At 62.9% G+C, this 19,676-nt stretch overlaps 2 protein-coding genes across 2 annotated transcripts; both read left to right on the top strand.

Moving 5' to 3' along the window:
• Window positions 1–105: 105 nt before the first annotated feature.
• Window positions 106–1,978, top strand: PPIA (peptidylprolyl isomerase A). The gene is made up of 5 exons (XM_048928026.1): window positions 106–223; window positions 1,046–1,084; window positions 1,156–1,244; window positions 1,397–1,569; window positions 1,660–1,978. Exons 1-5 carry the CDS (start codon window positions 163–165, stop codon window positions 1,793–1,795), a joined length of 498 nt encoding a protein of 165 aa, XP_048783983.1. The 5' UTR covers window positions 106–162; the 3' UTR covers window positions 1,796–1,978.
• An 832-nt stretch (window positions 1,979–2,810) lies between these two features.
• On the top strand, window positions 2,811–19,406 carry NUDCD3 (NudC domain containing 3). Its single transcript, XM_048928217.1, has 6 exons — window positions 2,811–3,048; window positions 3,615–3,919; window positions 11,411–11,543; window positions 14,808–14,951; window positions 18,743–18,931; window positions 19,075–19,406. Exons 1-6 carry the CDS (start codon window positions 2,860–2,862, stop codon window positions 19,183–19,185), a joined length of 1,071 nt encoding a protein of 356 aa, XP_048784174.1. The 5' UTR covers window positions 2,811–2,859; the 3' UTR covers window positions 19,186–19,406.
• Window positions 19,407–19,676: the final 270 nt, after the last annotated feature.

The following is a 19,676-nucleotide window of genomic DNA, read 5'->3' as shown; positions in this document are numbered from 1 at the left end:
CCCTGTCGCTCCGTGACGCGGCGTGCGGCGATTGGCCAGCGCGCTGCGGGAGGCGGGCTGCGCGCCCATTTATAAGAGCGTCGAGCGGGCGCTCTCTTTCCGCTGCGCCGCGCTCTCCGAGCTGTCCGCCGCCATCCCCCGCTGTCCGCCGCCCGCGCCGCCATGGCCAACCCCGTCGTGTTCTTCGACATCGCCGCCAACGGCGAGCCTCTGGGCCGCGTCACCTCGAGGTGGGGCGCCCGCGGGGCCGGGGGTTGGGTGGGGAGGGGAGGATGGGGGGGGGATGGGTGGCGCGGGGGCCGGGCTCCACGTGGCCGGGGCGCCCCTCGGGGCCGGGCGGGAGCGCCGCGTGGGGAACAAAGGAGGCGGGCGGGGGGGGAAGGGGAGAGGGGGGGGGGCAGCGCTGCGGGGGCCGCGCCCGCAAACCGCGCCGCCGCCATTTTGTGAGCGGGGCCGCCTCACCCCCCCTCCCCCCCCCCCCCCAACCCTCCATGGTTGGGATGCGCGGGGTGGGGTCACGGTGGGGGGATGGGGGGGGGGGTTTAGAGTGGGGGCAGCGCGGTGGGGATTTCGGTTGGGAAGGTCGGGATTTGGGGGTTCGGTGTTGGGATTTGGGGTTGTGGTAACGTTGGGGGGGGTCACGTGGGGGTTGGGGGTTTTGAGGGAGCTGCGATTTGGTGGCGGTGCTGCGGAGGGGTTTGGGTTTGGGGTGGTGCGGTGGGGTGCGGCGTCGGGCTGGGATTTGGGATCGCGGTTCGGGTGTCACAGTGGGATTTGGGTTTGGGAGTCTGGGGTTGGGCTCAGATTGTGCTGCATCGCCGTGGGGTCCGGGGCTGGCTATGGGTTCGGATCTGGGTTTTGGGGTCAGGAATCCAGGTGTGGGGTCAGCTCTGGGTCTCAGGGTCGGTGCCAGCCCGGCGTTCCCCCCCCCGCCGCATAGCCAGGCTGCTTGGGATGCCGCCCCTGTGACGGCGCAGTTTCCAGATGCCGCAGAGCTGCCGGGGGGGTGAGCGGCACCGCAGCCCCCCCTGAGCACCGTGCTTCTCTTTGCAGCTCTTCGCTGACAAGGTGCCCATAACAGCAGGTGGGTACGGGGTGCTGGGGCTGCTCCCCCCGCAGCTGGGCTGTGCTCATGGCTTTTGCTTTCCTCGGCAGAGAATTTCCGTGCGTTGAGCACCGGTGAGAAGGGATTTGGCTACAAGGGCTCCTGCTTCCACCGGATCATCCCCGGCTTCATGTGTCAGGTGTGTGGCAGCACCAAGAGCTCCCAGTGGGGGGTTTGGGAGGGGATCTTAGCACTGCAGCGCTGCCCCTCAGTCTGCTGCTACACAGAGTCATGATCCACGTGGTTACGGTGATTCTATAACCTGAAATATATATGCGGATATTTTTTTAGGGTGGTGACTTTACACGCCACAACGGCACTGGTGGCAAATCCATTTATGGGGAGAAGTTTGCCGATGAGAATTTCATCCTGAAGCACACAGGGCCTGGCATCCTGTCCATGGCCAACGCCGGCCCCAACACGAATGGCTCCCAGTTCTTCATCTGCACTGCCAAGACCGAGTGGTGAGCATGGGGAGGGGGCACGGCGTCGCACTGCAGTGACCCCGGGGAGGAGGCGGTGCCCCCCCTGATGCCACCCACACTTCTCTACAGGTTGGACGGCAAGCACGTCGTCTTCGGCCGTGTCAAGGAGGGGATGAACGTGGTGGAGGCCATGGAGCGCTGCGGCTCCAAGGATGGCAAGACGAGCAAGCAGATCACCATTTCCAACTGCGGGCAGCTCTCATAAACCTGCGTCTCAACGCCTGACATTCCGCTGCAGCTCGGGCAGCTCGCCTGGCGCAGCCCCCCCCCTCCCCTCCTTCGTGCTCCTGACTTACTGCTGCGTTTCTACTGGGTCTCGCCGCATGTGCACAGTCCGACTGGACTGCAGAGTTACGTTTATGAGTCTAAATAAAACGAGTTAAACCACTGCAGTGCTGTTCTTCTCTTGGGGGGACGGGGAGGAGGGGAGTGGGAATCCCTATGGGATCGGGTCCCCCCCCTTTCTGGTGTGAAGTGGCTCAGTGACCTCAGTAGGGGCCAGGGTGTGGGGTGTCCCCCAGCCTGGCTGTAGCAACCTGCTGTGCTGCTGAGCCTTGTGCGCTCAGTGAGGCCCCCCTGTGCCGTTATTGTGCACAGCACCCCCAGAGTTACGGGGCTGCAGTAACGCTCCAACGCCTATTGTGGGGAAACTGAGGCACGGGGCCTTGGGCTGCTGGAGGACCCCCACACAGGGCGTGTGAGCAGGGATAGCTCACGCTGGGGAAACGTGCAGGGAGTTGGGGCAGAGGGAGTTGGTTCCCCAGGCTTATTTTGAGCGGGGGCAGGGGAGAATGAAGCATGCATCCCCCTAAATCTAGACATGGAAGGCGTGCCCCCCACTTTAGCATTTGCGGAGAGGCCCACCCCTCCGTCTTCAGTACAGGAGGCGGTCTGCATAGGGAGGATTTAGAGGCATCAGCCTGCGCTGGGGGAGCAACCTGAGGGGCTTCCAGTAATCCCAGAGTGGACGGTCGCAGCAGCGCCCCAGTGCTCCCAGGTTGGGCAGTACTTCGCCTGGGACCCCCCCAAGATTTGGAGAATTTCCCCGTTCCCGGCAGGATCCCGGCGCGGTGCTCCGGAGCTCCCCGCACACCGCAGGTGCGGACGCGGGCTGCAGCGGCGCGGCCCGGAACTCTCGTTCCCCGGAACCACTCAGCGCGGCGCAGTTCCCAGTGCAGATGAGCAGCGCGGCGGACCGGAAACGGCGCGACGTGCGGACCGGAAGCGCGGGCGGGCGGGCGGTTGCCGTGGCAGCGGGCCGGGGCCGCCATGGAGGCGCTGACCGAGATGTACGACCAGGCGCTGCTCGGCATCCTGCAGCACGTCGGCAACGTGGACGACTTCCTGCGCGTCCTCTTCGGCTTCCTCTACCGCAAAACCGATTTCTACCGCCTGCTCCTGCGGCCCGGTGACCGCCTGGGCTTCCCGCCCGGCGCCGCGCAGGCCATGGCCCTGCAGGTACCCGGGCTTCGCTCGCCGCCCTCAGTGCCGGTGCCGCGTGCCCGTCGCCGCGTTCCCGTGGGTGTTGGGGCCCGGAGCGCCCCTTGGGCGCGGCTCCAGGCCGGGGTGTGGCGGCAGAGCGTTGCTCCGGCGTCCTCCCGCGTGTCACCCGGAGAAGCGTCACCTCCCGCCCGCTGCGGGTGGCTGGGCCTGGGCACGCAGCTCCTCATGCTGCAGGACGGGGAGAGCTGCGTTTTCTCTCTCCAGGTGCATTTTGTTTGCCCGAAGCAGGCAGTTCTGGCTCAAAACGCCGTGATCCCCACGTACCATTGCTCTCCTTCATCTGCACCAGCTGAGGGAGCTCACAGCTGCCCTGGGGGGCTGCTCACGGTGTGTCCCAACCGGTGGCACTGCTGAGGAGCCGGCAGCCCCTCGCAGAGACAGCAGAGCCCTGCGGCCTCTTCTCTCCTAAGAGTGCAGGTGTAGGCAGTGGGCTGTGTGACATTCACAGCCCGAGGGACAGCAGTAAGGGCCCCAGGCACGTGCTCCTCCTCTCTTTGACAGCCAGCTTTGTTCTCTTGCAGGCCTTCAAAGTCTTTGAGCGGATGGCCCGGCAGGATGACGAGAAGCGGCGCCGGGAGCTGGAGGCAAAGCTCCGCAAGAAGGAGGAGGAGGAGGAAGCTGCTGCCTCCGCTGAGAGGGTGAGAGTGGCCCCGGCCGCCCATGAGGTCGAAGTAGAGACAACGGAGGAGGCCGAGCCCTCGCTGGATGCAGGGGGTGCGGAGGGGCTGCAGGATTCACCCACGACCCCGGCAGCCGCCAGCCCCGTGCCAGCAGAGCCCCCGGGGGCGGCTGCCCCTGCGCAGCCCTCGCCTGCCGAGCTGCCCACGTAAGGCTCTCCCTTGTGCTGCTTTCCTCGCCCCGCTGGCAGGGACTGGCAGGGTGGGGGGAGGAGGGTTTGTTTGTTTCCCTGTGGGAGGCAGAGCTGTGTTCTGTGCTGGGGGTTTGGGGTTTCCTGGCTGTGCTGAGGGCAGGGGAATCGTCGTGTCTCTGTGTGCTGGAGCTGTGCACACTGGGGTCGCTGTTCTTGGGGGCTGACTGCAGTGGCTCTGGGAAATCCAGATGCTGTCCCACAGCCTTTTCCTCATGGAAACTTGGGGTCTGTGCCCCACATGTGTGTGGTGGGAGCTCTCAGAGCCGGATGGTGCTCTGAAGGTCACTCTTGTACTAAATATCCATGTGGGCAGGTGGCAAGGCCAGCGTCAGCATTGGGTGCACACAGTTTGGGAGCTGCAGAGGTCTCTGGCCCAGCCTTCAGCTCAAAGCAGAGCCAGCTTTGAAGCTGCGTCAGACACTGCACAGAGCTTTATGTACTCTTTCACCAGACTCAGTGGCTTTCAAGCTGGGCTAAGTAGCCTCGTGCTTCAAAAATGTCCTTGCTCCAAAGTCCTCCCAGTGTGTCTGAGAGCTGCTGCCAGCCGGCTTCCCTTCCCTGCCAGGGTGAGGTGGCACAAAGCTCTTGGGTCCTGTGCTGATGTGTGACAGCCCCAGGTCCTGGAGGGGCTGGGATGGGATGGGATGGACAGAGAGGAGAACGGAGTGAGAGGGGAAGGTGCCCAGCAACTTGATCAGGTGGGAATGAGGAGCAGGTCTTGTGCTAAGCTCAATCAGCCTGACCTGCGTGCGTGGGGTAAAAATAAGCCAGAAGCCAAAAGTGATATCACCCGAAAAGCCACGTTCTGTTGTCCTGTGAAGGAAAGATCGTCCTGGGGGCCGTCAGTCTGACACCTTACGGAATTAACGAGCCAAAAAAAGCCCTGCTGGAGCCGACAGAGCTCTTCTGCCTCGCCACGGCTGCGACCTGCGTGTCCCCAGCCCGGGTTGGGGAAGGGAAGGGGGCAGCGCGGCTGCGGGATGCAAGTAGGGCAGAGCGGGCAGCGGGTTGTGTGCAGTTGGCGCGTGTGCCGCTGGGGGGCGCCGGAGCCCCCCGAAAGGCAGCCGGCATCCAGGGCGCCCCGACGGGCTGTTAATAATTGAACCAGCTGCTGAATTCTGCACAGCCCTCCTGAGCAAAACCCTGAGCCGCGCGTTTGGATGCGAAGGGCGCATGAATAACGTGCAGCGCCAGCAGCAAGAATGCAGAGGAGAGATTAAACAAAAATATTTTCCTTCTCCCTTCCCCCCCTCCTCAACCGGTAAAGCAAACCATCGCCACCCAAATCTATATAAAAACTCGCTCATTCTGTCAGCCTCGCTGCTGTGGAAATGTAGGGCAGGTACCAGCCCAGATCTGCCAGCTCCCATCAGAGCCTGCTGCGCTCCTGGGCGCCTTGGGATGGGAGCAGCTTTCTTAGGGCTGCAGGGGGAAGGAAGAGCAAAACCAAGCCTGCGTCGTGCTCGGCACGTGGCTGCCTCATTCCTCGGCAGGTGCCTCCATTTCCCCACCTGTAAGTGGGGCGCTGTGGCTCCCCTTTGCTGTGGGGCTGCCCCGTGGCTCCACTGAGGACCACGCGTGCTCCTGCCCTCCCTGGCTCGTTTCGGCTCGATCCTGCTTGTCCCACACAGCCTGAGCTCAGCTCCGAGCTCAGCACACCTCCCCACCCAGCGCCCTCCCCTTCCCCCAGCTTGGAACCCGGCCTGCATACATTTGCCACGCAGCATTTAAAATAGAGCCCAGCAGCCCACGTGTGGCACTGCGCAGCCTGGCCTCGCCGCTCTGCTTCCTGTCATCCCAATGCTTGCTGCTCCCAGCCCCAAGCTGGGCTGCGTTCTCCTGTCCTCACTGCTCGCAGCCTGGAGTGAGGCTGTGGCAGCTCTGCGTCCCCTCATTGCGCCTCCTCGGCGCTGGGGCCACGTGTGCTCCAGGCTGGCAGCTCTGTGCTGTTTGGGGAGGCAGGAGAGGAACCTGCAGAGAGCAGGTGGGATTTTGTTGTCAGAGAAGGGAATTCTCACAGAGAAGGGTGGAAGGACGCTGAAGTGTCCCCAGAAAGGTGGTGAGCAGGCAGAAAGCACAGAGCTGCTGGAAGCAGGCAAGGGGTGAACGTGTTTGAGGCCTGTGTCGCTGTCTCTTTGGCCGGGCCTGCAGAGCTTTTTCCTGTGCTCTGGGCAGGAGAAGGCCCTGCATCGTGCCAGCAAAACGGCACCACAACGCATCCACCCATCTGCTGAGGCTCCTGCTGTCCTCAGTTGCGTCCACCACAGGGCGTCTCAGGCTGGAAGGGACCCACAGGGGCCATCAAGTCCAACCTTTCGCTCTGCTCTGAGCACCCAAACCCAAAGTCTGTGTGTCCCAGCGCTCCCTGAGCTCTGGCAGCTTGGGGCCGTGCCCGCCGCCCTCTGGTGCAGAGCCTTTCCTCACCTCCCCCCAGCACTGGTTCATGGCTGCGGCCCTGGGAAATTTCCATCCGGTCCCATGGATCCCTTTCAGCTCAGCAACTGCTTGGCTTTGCCCAAAGCCCAGATGGATTCTTTTCATTCCGAGGTGCCCACGAGATGTGTTCCTTGTGTGCCTTCGTTCTCCTCAGGGTGCTGGGCAGGAATTTTGTCGCTTCAGGTTGTGGGACCGCGGAGAAGGGGCAGTGCAGGTGCTGGCACTGAGGACGGCTTTGTTGGAGTGGGGGCTGCAGCTCCATCCCTGTGAGCTCCATCGGTCCCAGGCCCGGCCTGCAGCCCTGCTGCTGACCAGGGGAGCGGAACCAGACGAGCGCTGTGAGCTGCGTTGGCTCCCATCCCCTCAGCTCTGCCTGCCAGGCTGAGCCCTCGGAGCCGCATTTCTCGTGGGTTTCTTTTCTTCCTTGAGACTCGGCCCCAACAAACCTCATTGCAGCTTCCACCTCCCTGTTCCTGGATGCTGGCAGTTTCGTGCTGCTCGTCCCGTTCCCCCTTCAGCTCCTTTTCAAGTGAGGAGCCCTTGTTTGCTTCACCCCACCTCATTTGAGTATCTCTGTGCTCCTGGCCTTCGCTCATTGATGCTCCATGTGTGGGGCTTCTGCCCTTCCTACCCTGTTTCTTCACCTCTGGGCTGTCCTGGGCCGGCTCCTCTGTGAGCTGAGTCCTCCCTGCAGAGCACAGAGCTTCACACAGGGGGTGAATGATTTCAATCCGCCCGCTCTCCTGCAGCAGTGGGAGCTCAGCTCCTGGCAGAGCAGCATTTTGAGGGGCTGATCTTGGGGCGAGGTGCCCCCAGCCCCATTCCTGCGTCCACAACGAGCTCCTCGCAGCTGCTGAGGGTCTGACTGGGGCCCAGTTTCCCAATGCTGTGATGGGGAACCAGAGCCCTGTGCTTGCTGAGATCAGCAGTGCCGTGTCAGCTCCCCTGTCACGCACCCGATCGCTCAGGGCTTTGGTTGCCCTACCAAGGTACTGAGCTCCAAAATTAGGTCCCTGCACCAAAAATAACTAAATTAAAACCTATAAATTTTTCTCTTAACAAGCAGAAAATCCCAGGGCTGGAGGCCGGGGGACAGCGTGTGCCTGATTCTTATTTAAAAAAGAAAGCTCTGTTTGCTTGCTTTAGCACCGCGTTGCTCTCTGGGGACGGAGCGAGGCGCTGCCGGCTGTGGGGCCGCTGGGCTCTGCTCAGCCAGGTCCCCTTTCCCAGGAGCTGGAATGGAACCCAGCGTGCCGTGTTGGTGCAGCGGTCCCTCGGAGACCCGTCCAGCCCAAGGCTGTGTGAGCTCCGTGCCAGCAGTGAGATCCGGGGGGACTTTGCCTACCAGTAGCGCGTCCTGCTGTCCTTGACCTAAATTTCCCAGCAGTAGTGAAATTTAGCCCTCCAGTGACGACTCCAAAGCTCTCCTGTGAGCTGGCGGTGGCATTTCAACCAGCCTAATGGCAGCAGGTTGGCTCTGTTGAATGGCTCTGTAAATAACTGGGAGATCAGCAGTGAAGGCTGGAAGCTCCCCCGAAGAGCAGGAGCGTGGAAAGGAGCGAGCCCCTCGCTGCAGGCTGCCAGGAGCAGAGCCATGCACCCACTGCCATGCGTGGGGAGCCTTGGGGAGCGTTGGAATTGGGTTTTGGCACGCGGTAGGTGCTGTGAGTTTGGAGTTCAGCTGGAGAGTCGAGTGGCAAAGGCATCGCCTGGAGGTGCTGGGCACTCTGCGCCCTAACGGCCTGGAATTGGGGTGAAAGTGCCCTCAGAGCCATCCTGGCTTGCGGGGACCATTGATTTGGGGGTGCAGGGGGTGGCATTGGCCGCCCCTCGTGGCGCAGGGTGTCTCTGGGGCGCTCCGTGAGCCCTGCCGGCTCCAGCCCCATTTGGAGAAGCGCCTTGCAGCCCCAAGGCTCGGTGTTGTTGTGGGGTTGTAGCACTTCTGTACATCTTGTGGAGGAAAGGCAGCCTCCCACCTGGATTTGGGGATCCCCCCCACTCCCGCCTGCATTCGGGGTTCTCCCCGCCTTCCTCCATGGATGTGGGCTCCTCCCCCCAACCCCTACATGCAGCCCTATGGCCACAGCCCCCAGAAGCCCTGTGCCGACAGGGCTGCGTCGCAGCGCTTGTTTACTGCGTGGAGCTGAAGCAAGGCTGGTCCGCAGGGCTCAGCGCTTTGCCGGAGACCCAATTAAGTGGAGCAAAACCCAGAGAGACCGAACGCCACACACCGATGTTTTGGTGCTGAGAAATGTTAAATCCGGAGGTGGGGGGAGGCTCCTGCTCGGCTCGCTTGCAAAAACAGCAGAGAGAGCACAACCCTGGGATTTTCCATGCCTGCAGCTTTGCAGATGCGGCTGTCTCAGGCTGACACCTCCAGCTACCTGTTGCTCCAGGAGCGGAGCGCGCGTTGGAACCCCATCAGATTTGTCATGAAAGCTCCTCGGTTCCTTCTGCCCCGGCCTGGCAGGATGCACAGCACGCGGTGCTCAGCCCTTCCTGCCCCCTTGGCTGCTGAGCAGAGCGGGCACTGCCCCCCCTGGCAGTCTGTACTGCAGAACTGCTCCTGCCTCAAGCGGGGCTGCTGATGGCTGCAATAAATGCCAGGCAGGCGGCTGGCGCTCTGCAGCTCTCTGCAAGGCTTCGTGCTTATGTGGGTTAGGCACGCGGGCGCCTGGTGCCTGATTTTCTCTTCCCCTCCTCGCTCAGAACTTCATTATTACTTAATGAGATCTTTCCATTCTCGGCTACCTCTTGAGCTTGAGGGAGGTGCGGTGCATCGCACAGGGCTGAGCAGCGTAGCACAGAGCTGGCGTGCGAGTGCCCTGCAGGGTGCTTTGGGGCAGCGCCGTGCCCCTCTGCTTTCTCTGCCCTGTGAGGAGGAGGGCAGGACAGGCTTGCCTTTGCGCTGGGCCATGCTTGTGGAGCTGGTGGCAGCAGCTAGGGGCTCAGCCTCGGTTTTGCTTATGGGGCAGCTCGGCCTGGCCCCGTGCCCACATCACCCGCCTCGCCCTCAGCCAGCCCCGCTTCTTTCAACCACCGCTGCTCTCTCCCCCCTCCGCACTGCGCTGCCTGACCGCCCTGACACGTTTTCCTTCGAGCTGCCTAAATAATTCACCTTGACTGAGAACAGGCGGCCCGCAGGACGGGGCAGGAATGTGTGTGGAGCAGTGCACAGCAAACGGGGGGCGCACTGTGGGGCCTCCGCTGTGCTGTGAGCCGGGCACCGGCCGCGTCCCTCGCTGTGGCCTCGTGCCGTGGGGACGGGCGGCTCCTCGGAGCGCCAAACAGATCGGCTGCTTCTTGACGGTGCATTGTTAAAGGTTTCACCTCCCCCAAAATGACACATGGCGAGCAAAAATAGAACAAGACAGAACACACAGACCCACCCACACCATCCCCGCCACCCGGCAGCCGAGTGCACGCCGTGCCAAAGCCCGGGTTTTAAAGCTGCTGCTTTTTCACCCTCCTCTCTCGTCCTCAGCCCCGCTGCCCAGCCCATGTGCGGTGTGCTGCCAGGGGTCTGCGCGGAGCAGAGCCGCAGCAGCAGGCAAAGGGACAGAGGGGAGCAAGGCAAGGAGGTGGATCCAGCGCGGAGCAGCCCTGCCTCAGTCTCCCCATGGAAATAGCTCCATAGCACTGAGTCCTCCCAGGGCAGCTGTGAAAGCACTGTGTGTCTGCGTGCCACAGTGCCGTGTGCTTGGCAGAGTGCCTGGAAGGTGAGGACATCCAGAAGCGCCTTGTCCTGGATCGTGCCAGAGCAGGATGGGAACCACTAGAAGGACATCCAGCTGGTTTTGGTGCCCAGTTGGCTTTCTGCATCCCCTCACAGCCACACAGTGAGAGAACAGAGAGCAGAGAGCAGAGAGCAGGCCATGCAGAGCTCTGCATGCAAGGGCTGTTGCAGCCCTTTTGTGTCCCCTGGCCCCCCGGGGCTGGTGGCACCCTGTGAGCCGATGACACCTTGTGAGAAGGGGCACCCCAGGAGCCAGGGCACCCCAGGAGCCAGGGCACCCCACGCCTGAGCCCGGCTCTCGCTGCCCCTCTGGCTCCCGCAGTCTGGGGGCGGTTTGGAAGCTGCCATCTGGAGCCAACCAGAGCGAGCGCCGCTTCGGTGCTGCCATGCCAACCCCGTTTCCATGGCAATTGGCACCCAATGGGTGAACGCCAAGCAAGGCCAAAATTCCCAAGAAAAAAAAAAAGAGAAAAGAAAGAAGTGCTTGCAGGGTTCCCCCCCCCTCCCCCCCAACACCGCAGCGTCGCTCGCCCAGTGCCACTGACACCAGGAGCTGCGGCCAGGCTGTGCAAACCCAGCACGGCTCCTGTAGGGCTGGCGGCATCCCAGTGCTCGCCCCAAAACCATCCCCAAAAAGACCCAAAAAAAAGAGGTGTGCGGGTGTGTGTGTGCACACAGGCCCTTCCCGAGCCTAATTTAATTAAACCCCGTGGATATTACGTAATGCTCGGGGCTGGAAGCCGCCTCCGCCTGCCGCCGCCGCGCACCCCTGGCTGGGGGGTGTTGGTTCGCACAGCCCCTGCACCCTTATGTAAAGCCCCACAGCCCCGGGCCGAGGGCTGGGTGTGTATAAAGAGCAGCTCTGCTCTTTGGTGGCTCCGTTTTATTTCCAAGCCCTCTCCAGGAGGCTTCAGCGGTGCACAGCCGGCAGTGGGGTGAAGGAATATGGGGCTGGTGGGAATGCCTTGGCTGGAGGTGTGTTGGGGATTTGGAGGTGTGTTGCTGATTGCTTATCTGATCCTCCCAAATCTCTCCTCATCCATCCCCAATGTCCTGCACCTTTTGGCAGCCCGAGCTCCATGGCCCCACCTGCCCCATTGCCATCCTCACTGGATGTGAGGTGAGGGGTGCTGGGGTGTCAGCCTGACCCTTTCCCTGGGTGCACCCCAAAGTCTGAAGCACCTCAGGGGGCTCTGCTCCCTTCCTGCTCCCACCCTCCCTGCTCACCCCGCACTGCCCCACGCTCAGCCCCTCACTTGTTCTTCCCTCCCCAGGAGACAGGAGCAGTTCCAGACAAACCCTGACAGCTACAACGGGGCAGTGCGGGAGAACTACGCCTGGTCCCAAGACTACAGCGACCTGGAGATTAAAGTGCCTGTGCCCAAGCACATTGTGAAAGGCAAACAGGTAAAGCAGTGTTCATAGTTTGGTGTCTGTCTTCCCCTGGGAGTGCCCGGCTGTCCTGGGAAGCTGTGCTGGGAGCAGGGAGGCTCTTTGTGCAGGATGTGGTCGTGCTTTGCTCTCCAGTAGTGGGGACCCCAGTCCCAGCCTGGCCACCTTCCCGCCCCATTGCTCAGCAGGGTTTCTTGGCTTTGTACTTTCTGTGCTTTCTCCTCCAGTTTCACCTCCTGCAATCTCACAGGCAGCTCTCAGAACTCCGTGTCCCACTGTGGCTGCGTACTGTGTGCACTCACACAGGGCTGGCCTTCCTCCTGAGGCTGTGGGGAAGGACTAGGGATGTGTCCTTGCTAGCTTCTCCTGGCTTGGAGCATCGCTCGCCTTGCTGAGTCCTGGAACCACAGAGCATCGTGAGACAGGAGGGACCTGCAGGGATCACAGAGCCCAAGCCCTAGCTCTGCACAGGGCCACCCAAAATCCACACCCTGTTTCTGAGGGCGAATCTCAGAGCCATTTGCACAGCACGTGGCCACGCTGGGTGTCCTTCAGCACCTCTCCTGTCCCTCTTCTCCCCACCTTTGCTTGCTGTGGTGAGGAGAAGCTCAAGGAGCGCACACAGGGCTGGGAGGGCCGGCCCCAGGACTTTGACCTCTCCCAGCTTTCCCCAGCTCCCAGCCCGCAGCTCTTGCTGTATTTTTCCATTTGGGAAGTCGGTGCTCCCCCACCTCCCGTTCTCCTCTGCTGCTTCCAGGGCAGCTGAAATGAGCACGCTTGGGTTTGCTCTGCGGCTGCAGCCTACACAGCTCCTTGGCGTGCCAACGGAGCGTAATTGGCAGCAGCAGCCTGGGCTGGAGGGGTGATGGCTGCCATGGGGACAGCAGGGGGACCGTGAGATGCATCATTCCCACTGGGTGTCTAAAGCAGAGCCAGGCTGTTCGTTGGAAGGGCTCGGGGGTGTCCAGAAGGATGTTCCATCCTCTCTCTATCGTATGGCACTCACGATGCCTGGGGACACGCTGGGGAGTTGTGCCCATGCCAAGATCCCGGCATCACACCCCATCCTTCGGCACCCAGAGCTGTGGGGGCCTTGCGGGTGCAGCGAGGGGCTGGGACAGGTCAGCTTTCCTGACCTCTGCTGCCTCCCTGCAGGCTGTTCGAGGGGAGCCTTTGCTGCCAGCAGCCCGGAGCGCCCACAGGTGTGCGCCGAGCCCCGCGGTGCCACATTTAATCCTGCACCGCGTCCCATGTTTGCCTTTCCTCGTCCTGGCAGCGCAGTCCTGCTCGGGCCTTGCCTCCCCCCAGCGCCCCCTCGGCGCCCTGCAGGCAGGTTTTCATTTCGCAGCCGTTCTCTGCGTCTCTGCAGCCGGAGGGGGCAGGCAGACCAGCTGGGTCACAGGCCGGAGCAGGGCGGTTCAAAGCGATTTCCAAGCTGGATGGGCTCGGGGCACGTTATTGATGGGCTCCTGCAAAACAGAAGCGTTCCCTGCATTCAGCACGCAGCTTCGCCTGGTAAAAAAATTATCAGTTTTTTGGCTTCTGCCTGCCAAGGCGAGATTAAAAATCTCCCGTCTGGCCCCTGGGCTCTGAGCGTGCCCGGCTCTAACGCTGCTCGGAACGGCACTCCTGACACTTTCCGATTCGGGCTGTTGCTATGGCACCTTCTCACTCGGTAAGCTGGAGGTTTCCTTGTATGGAGCGGCCGTGGAGCAGGAAGGGGAAGGGGGCGGTGGGGCACCTCGCGTTCCGCTCCCCACCTCCCCGATCCACTTCGAGACGCAGCAGGGGCCGCGGAGCCGCGCTTCCCAGCCCTGAAGTAGAGCTCAGGCCGGCAGCCTCTGCTGCCTGACTTGCAGGAGATGAGCGAGATCGGCTCCCGGCTCCCGGCGCTCGCCGTGCTGGGGGGCGGGCGCGGTTTCTGTGCCGTTTCTGCGTGCGGGAGCCGCCGCGCTGTGCGGCACGACGCGGAACCGCAGCCGGGCGTCGGGCGGCTCCCCCGGGCTGCCGGCATCCCGGCCCTTTCCGCAGCCCTCCGAGGGAAATCCCCCGGAAAGGGCGCTCGGGGGTCACCTTGGCGAGCTCGGCGCAGGCCTGCTGCCGGGGACCCCGCGTGTGTGAGGGGGGATGGGGAGCTGGGCTGAGCAGAGCCCGGTCCGCGCGTCCCATCCGCGTGGCGGTGACATTCCTCATCGTGGAGGGGCTGCGGCACGGCGCTCACGTCCGAAGCCCGGGTGAAAGCCTGCCGCGCACTGCTGGCCGGCTGTGCCGTGACGGCCGCTCGACGCCAGCCCGGCTCCGGAGCTCAGCCCGGCGCTGCCGGTCCCGCAGCCGTGCTGCTGTCGCTGCCTGGAGCGGCTCTGCCCGCATCTTGCCTGCGTGGAGCCAGTGAGTCACTGGAGATCTCCTAGGTAATGGATAATGTAATAACATTTCAAATGAGCTCTGCAGAGCGGGAGGAAGATCTGGGGGAACTCTGGGAGAGAATGCAGGCAAATCTCACCGCAGTCTCCTCCTCTCGGGTGAGGGCTGGCAGCACCGGGGGCCCCGAGCTGTGCCCCCCTTCCAGCCCTGCTCCTCGCATCCTGGCCATGCAGGGCAGCACCAGAGGGGCTCTCTGGGGACGAAGATGTGCTGTGCAGCACGACCAAGGGGCAGCCTGCTGCCGTGTCCCAGGGGGGCCGTGTCACCTCACAGTGGGTTGCAGCAGGGTTCCCTGTATGGCTGCTGCAGGAGTGACAGAGCTGCCGTGTCCCCTCGAGCCGTGGTGACACACACACACATCTCTTTGCTGCCAGTCCTGCGCTTTGTCCCTTTGCCACAGCCCAGTGCTGGCTGTGCCTTGGCGTGGGGGCCGTGCAAAGCTGGGGAGCTTCGGGCTGCTGCTGTGCTGGAGTAACACCAGGCTCCTGGCTCGGAAGCCCCAGACCGCCTGGCAGGGCAGCACTCGGCTCTGGGAACCACAGGGCCGTACCCCCCTCAGTGCTGGGGTGCAGCAAGCGGGCACCTGACCTCCGAGCTGGCTTTCTGTAAGGAGAGACTGAGGCACGGTGTGAGTCCCTGCAGGGCTGTGCTGCCTGCTGCTCCCTGGAGAGGTTTCCTTTCACCTCAGAGCTGTTTGCTCCGAGGCAGCAGTGGGATTCCCACCCTCCTTCTGTACAGGCTGATGGTTCTTCTCTCTCTCTCATCCCCAACGAGTGCTCTTGACCCCACAGCCCGAGCAGTGCAGCAGGAAATGGAGCAGGTACCTTGCTGATGCTTTTCTCTCTGCCTTTCCAGGTGTCTGTGGATATCAGCAGCAGCACAATTCGCGTGGCGGTGCTGGAGGGGAGCAGCCAGCACGTGCTCATGGAGGGAAAGCTGACACACAAGATCAACACGGAGAGTTCCCTCTGGAGCCTGGAGCCAGGGAAGTGCGTCTTGGTAAGGGCTGCCCTTTCCTCGCCTTGCCTTGCAGCTCCCCAGTGCTTGGCCTGGAAAATGGGAGCAGCTGGAGGCTTGAGCCAGAGCTGGCCGCGTCCCACACTGCCTTTCCCTGGCTGTCCCTGTGCAACGTGCAGCTCATGTGTGCCAGGCAAAGGGAAACCTCACTGCTTGTTTCTGTGCTGCCCCGGGGTTCTGACACACTGCCTGTCCTGTTGGAAGCAGTCAGTGCAGCTGCTTCTATTTGCCTTCTGCACGTCTTCCTCGTCGAGGTGATTTGGGAGCAGCAGCTCATTATTGGATCTGCTGCCCCACGGTGAATTAGTGCTGGCTGTGGTGCCAGTGGTGTGCTCTCGCAATGGGGCAGAGGGTGATGCTGCTGGACTGTTTCCACAACTGAGGCTGTCCTGGGCGTTGCGTTGCTGCCCATCAGCCTGGTTCCTCAAGCATCTTCTGCATCCTCTGGCTGCCCAACTCCTGGTTGAGCTTTGGGCTGTGCTGGCTCTGCTACCCCTGCCCTTCTGCCCTCTCCTTTCAGCCAGAGATGTTCTCAGAAGCTCCTCAGGGCTGTTGCCTGCCCCAGGAGAGCACTCAGGGCTGGGGAGCTGCAGCTGCAGCGGTTCCTTTCGAGGCAGAGCGCTCACCTTGTGCCCTGTGTCACGAGCAGGGCAGTTGATGGGCACCTAAAGGCGCTGTGACATTTGAGCGGGAATCCCACTGGGTGCAGAAGTGCTGAGGGAAATGCATGGCAATCCTGCTCAGGCAGGATTCTGTGATCACAGAATCGTAGAACGGCTTGGGTCAGAAGGGACCCAATGGACCATCAAGTTCCAACCCCCTGCCGCAGGCAGGGCAAAGAAGCTCTAGATCTGGTCCCAGCCCAGGCTGCCAGAGGCCCCATCCAGCCTGGCCTTGAAGATGTTCTGGGGCAAAGACCTGCTGCCAGAAGGGCCCTGTGGGGGAGAAGAGCACCTCCAGCTCACTTGGCCATCTGAAGGAGGTTTAGAAGGAGGCAATGGGGTCATTAATCAGCAGCTTTCAAACATGAAATTTTTGAAAACCATCCGTTTTGGGCATGTGTGCAATCCTGGGAAGGAGCAACGCTGCTGAGGAGGAGCTGGCCCCACACGAGCTGTGTCTGGGCGCTGGCAGTCCTGTGTGTGTCTGAGATCGGGGTTACGCAGCCAGGGGAGGAGCGGAGCAGCGTGGGCAGAGCGAGGCTTGGGGCGTTGTGCCGTGGTCATGGGGAGCAGCGCCCCATCTCCAACCCGAGCTGAAGGCAAGGGCCTCAAATTAGCACGAGCGCAGGGGTGCGAGGAACTCCAGCTGGCTGCCAACATATTGATGGTGGGATGAAGTTTCGCTGGAAGAATTGTAAGGTAACTGGAGCAGAGTGAGTAATTCAACCCGGAGCGTCTCCTTCCTCCGTGCGCAGAGTGGCCGAAAGCGCTGGGCGGCTCCTTCCCGCTCATTCAGCAGGAGGCACGCGGCCGTTCGGTGCCTCAGCCGCTGTGTGAGCGCATGTTTGTCCTGAGCACGGCGTGCTGCAGGGTGCTGGGCGCTCAGGCTGCATCTTCCTGCAGGACCTGTGAGCTCTGTGCTGGGGACGCAGGGCAGCAGCCTCCATCCAGGGAGGCGGGGGGCACAACGAAGCCGTGCTCGTGCTGCCTCTCCCTTCCCCTCGCTCCCAGAGCCGGCCGAGCCCTCAGCACGTTTCTCTGTGTCCTCAGTATGTTTGTGGCTCTCGTTGCACCCAGAGGCAGAAGCCCAAGGGCTGTGGCTTTGGAGCTGCCTGCTCTGCCCGGCGCCGCAGCCCCGGCCGCCATCCCCATGCTCTCCCCTCGCTGTCATGCCTGCTCACTTGTCAAAAGAGATGAAAATAGATTCGCGGGAGCCGTTTTTAGAAGTCTCTGCTGGGTGTTGTGCACAACACGTTTTGGGATTATTTTCGTTGTTGAGGATTTTTTCCCTCTCTTTCTTTCCTTCCCTCCAATGTTTGTTAGCCACGCTCAGGCTTTTGTCGCCCAGCCCTGCCTTGAGCAGCCCTTGCAGCCTTTGCCCGTCATCTCCTGAGCTGGAAGGCCGAGTTAACAGCAATCTGTGGTGCTCCCCGACCTCGCTGCGCTGTTGGAGGCGTTCCCTGGTGCCCCCCTCAGCAGCTCCTGTCCCCCGCTGGCTGCTGGGGATGCTGCTGCCATGTCGGAAGGGAAGCAGGTGGTGAGAGGTGGCTTTTCCAAGTCCTACTTCCATCCCTTGGCAGCGTCCCTCCAGATCTGATGCGGCATTTGGGATTCAGGAGGAAACCCGGTGCTGTGGCAAAGCGCGGCACCCGCAGCGCAGGCCTGGGCCCCTGCTCACAGGATGCAGGGACACGGGAGGTGACATGGTGCCACGGCCCTGCTGCTGCAGCCCATCCTGCCCCGGCCCCTTGGCTTCATTCAGCTCTGGCGTCCACCGACCCCAAAGCAGAGCTGTGCAACCCGAGCGCGAGGCATCCAGCACGCGATCCTTCCTGCGGGGGCTCTGAGCACCGTGCGGCTCCAAGCTGGGGCAGAGCTCTGCTCCCTATGTGGAGAGCAGCGTAATCAGGTCAAGATTTATTTGTCCTTGTGGTGAAGCCCCGTTCCCTTGGCAGAGCCCCGCGGGGCTCCCGGCGTGCAGCCGCCTTCCATGGCCGCCTCCCAGGGCACGGCGCAGCTGGTGCAGCGCTGCGTCCCAGGAACCGAGCCACACCACGAGCCAGCCCCAAACCCCAGACCCCAAACCCACACCTGAGGAGCTCTGGGTGCTCGGAGGCTTCTGTTAGAGAGTGGGACTGCAGCCTCGGAGAGAGCCCCACTTTGGGTTCTCTGCCCTGGAATCTGGGGGAGCAGTAAACTCCCCCGCATGCGCGAGGTGGGCCGCAGAGGTTAATTAGTGATTGTTTGCGAAGCTCTCAGCGCGGCGGTGATGCACGGCGCAGAAAAGCTGCCGAGGAAATGAATAATTCTGCCTTCCCAGCAGGGCGGGAGCAGGACGTGGTAAATAAAGCGAGGGCTGTGCGTGGGGTGGGAGGAGGAGAGGGGCCGCGGGCCGCAGCTCTGCGGGGTTCTTCCCACCACTGCCAGCCCTGCGACAGGAGCTGGGATGGGGAGGGGGCTGATGCCCCGCATCCCCTGCGTGGGGCTGTGCGCCAGCTGTGAGGCCCCGTGGCCACGCACCCCATGGCTGTGTGTTCCTCGTGCTCACTGCTGGCTGAGCACCCAGGATTGGGCCCGATGGAAGGCGCTTTGCTGTCGCCTTCGGCACGGCACGGTGTTGTGCCAGCACTGCTCCCCCAGGAGGACGGAGCCCAGCCGCCCCCTCCTGCACCAATCCGGGCTCCTGAACCTTTATGGCCGCCCCCGTTTTGCCCTCCAGAGCTTCTGGGGAGCTGCGCCCGCATGGCGTTGTCTGCCTTACGGATGGCTTTGCGGAGACGCTGGCCGATGCCATAAATCTCCCTCACTGCCATGGTTGCTCAGTTACAGCGGAACGGGAAGCCCAGCGCAGCCCCACGGCAGCAGGGATGTGGGCTGGTGGCCCGGGGACGGCAGCCCCTCTCCCTTGGGCTGCCCCTCCAGGGCTGGAGGCGATGTGGCAGCAGCAGTGATGTCCCAGTCTCTGCGTGGGCCGTGCTTACGGCTGTGTCCCCTGGCCTGGCCTGGCCACGTGTCCCTGTGGCGGCACATGGGTTTGGGGTGCAGGATGGGCTTGGGGTGACGCGTCCCCAGGGTGGGGTGCAGACTCCCTGAGCCACCTGTTGTCCCCAGATCAACCTGAACAAGGGAGATGAGTACTGGTGGAACGCCGTCCTGGAGGGCGAGGAGCAGATCGACATCGACAAGATCAACAAGGAGCGCTCCATGGCCACGGTGGATGAGGAGGAGCACGCCGTGCTCGACCGCCTCACCTTCGACTACCACCAGAAGCTGCAGGGCAAGCCGCAGAGCCACGAGCTGGTAGGTGCCAGCAGGCCGGGAGCACGGCTCGTCCTGTCCCTGCTGGGGGTCCTCCGTGCCCCGTGTGCGAGGGCAGAGCGCCGGCGCCGCGTCCCGACGGCCGTGGGGCGGCTCCGTGGTGACGGGCCCGCTCCGCTTTGCAGAAGGTGCACGAGATGCTGAAGAAGGGCTGGGACACCGAGGGCTCCCCGTTCCGCGGCCAGAAGTTCGACCCTTCCATGTTCAACATCTCCCCCGGCGCCGTGCAGTTTTGACCCCGGAGAAAAGCGGCCGAGCGGCGATGCGGGGAGGGGAGGATCCCGAACCCGGCGCTGGGACCCCCGGCATCCACGGCCGGCGCGGCACGGGACGCGGCGTTCCGTCCCCGTCACCACGGCAACCCGGCTCTGGGACCCTTCTCCTCGCCTCGCCTCGCGCTGGCGACGGCTCCGTTGTTTTTCAGGAATAGACGGAGCTCGTTGGGTGACATAATTATTATTTTTGGTGGTTGAGGATATTTCTGGTTTTCGCTTCTGCGGGTGCACGTCCCCTCCCTACCCAGCCCCGGGCGGCTGCGCCCTCAGCGGGTGCGTCCACGCCGTGCCCTGCCCGGGGTCCCCGCCTGTCCCCAACCCCGGGGGCAGCAGGGACCGCCCAGCGCACAGCCTGGGGCTGGGGGATGCGGCGCCCCGCTGCCCCCGGCTGCAATAAATCCTTGCTCCCAGCGCAGGGAGTGCGAGTGGTTTGGGGATGCTGGTGGGGGCCG

The sequence above is a fragment of the Lagopus muta genome, chromosome 27 (genome assembly GCF_023343835.1).
Source record: "Lagopus muta isolate bLagMut1 chromosome 27, bLagMut1 primary, whole genome shotgun sequence".
In the NCBI taxonomy this organism is placed as follows: Eukaryota; Metazoa; Chordata; class Aves; order Galliformes; family Phasianidae; genus Lagopus; species Lagopus muta.
The sequence above is the reverse complement of the archived record's forward strand: the minus strand, read 5'-3'. Positions and strand labels throughout refer to the sequence as shown.

Bases quoted from the DNA above. Each gene is read 5' to 3' on its own strand.
- PPIA (XM_048928026.1), top strand. From the start codon at position 163: ATGGCCAACCCCGTCGTGTTCTTCGACATCGCCGCCAACGGCGAGCCT. The intron at 224-1,045 runs CCTCGAGGTGGG...CACCGTGCTTCT, and splicing joins CGAGCCTCTGGGCCGCGTCA to CTTTGCAGCTCTTCGCTGAC. The intron at 1,085-1,155 runs GTGGGTACGGGG...TTTCCTCGGCAG, and splicing joins CAAGGTGCCCATAACAGCAG to AGAATTTCCGTGCGTTGAGC.
- NUDCD3 (XM_048928217.1), top strand. From the start codon at position 2,860: ATGGAGGCGCTGACCGAGATGTACGACCAGGCGCTGCTCGGCATCCTG. The intron at 3,049-3,614 runs GTACCCGGGCTT...GTTCTCTTGCAG, and splicing joins CGCAGGCCATGGCCCTGCAG to GCCTTCAAAGTCTTTGAGCG. The intron at 18,932-19,074 runs GTAGGTGCCAGC...TCCGCTTTGCAG, and splicing joins AGCCGCAGAGCCACGAGCTG to AAGGTGCACGAGATGCTGAA.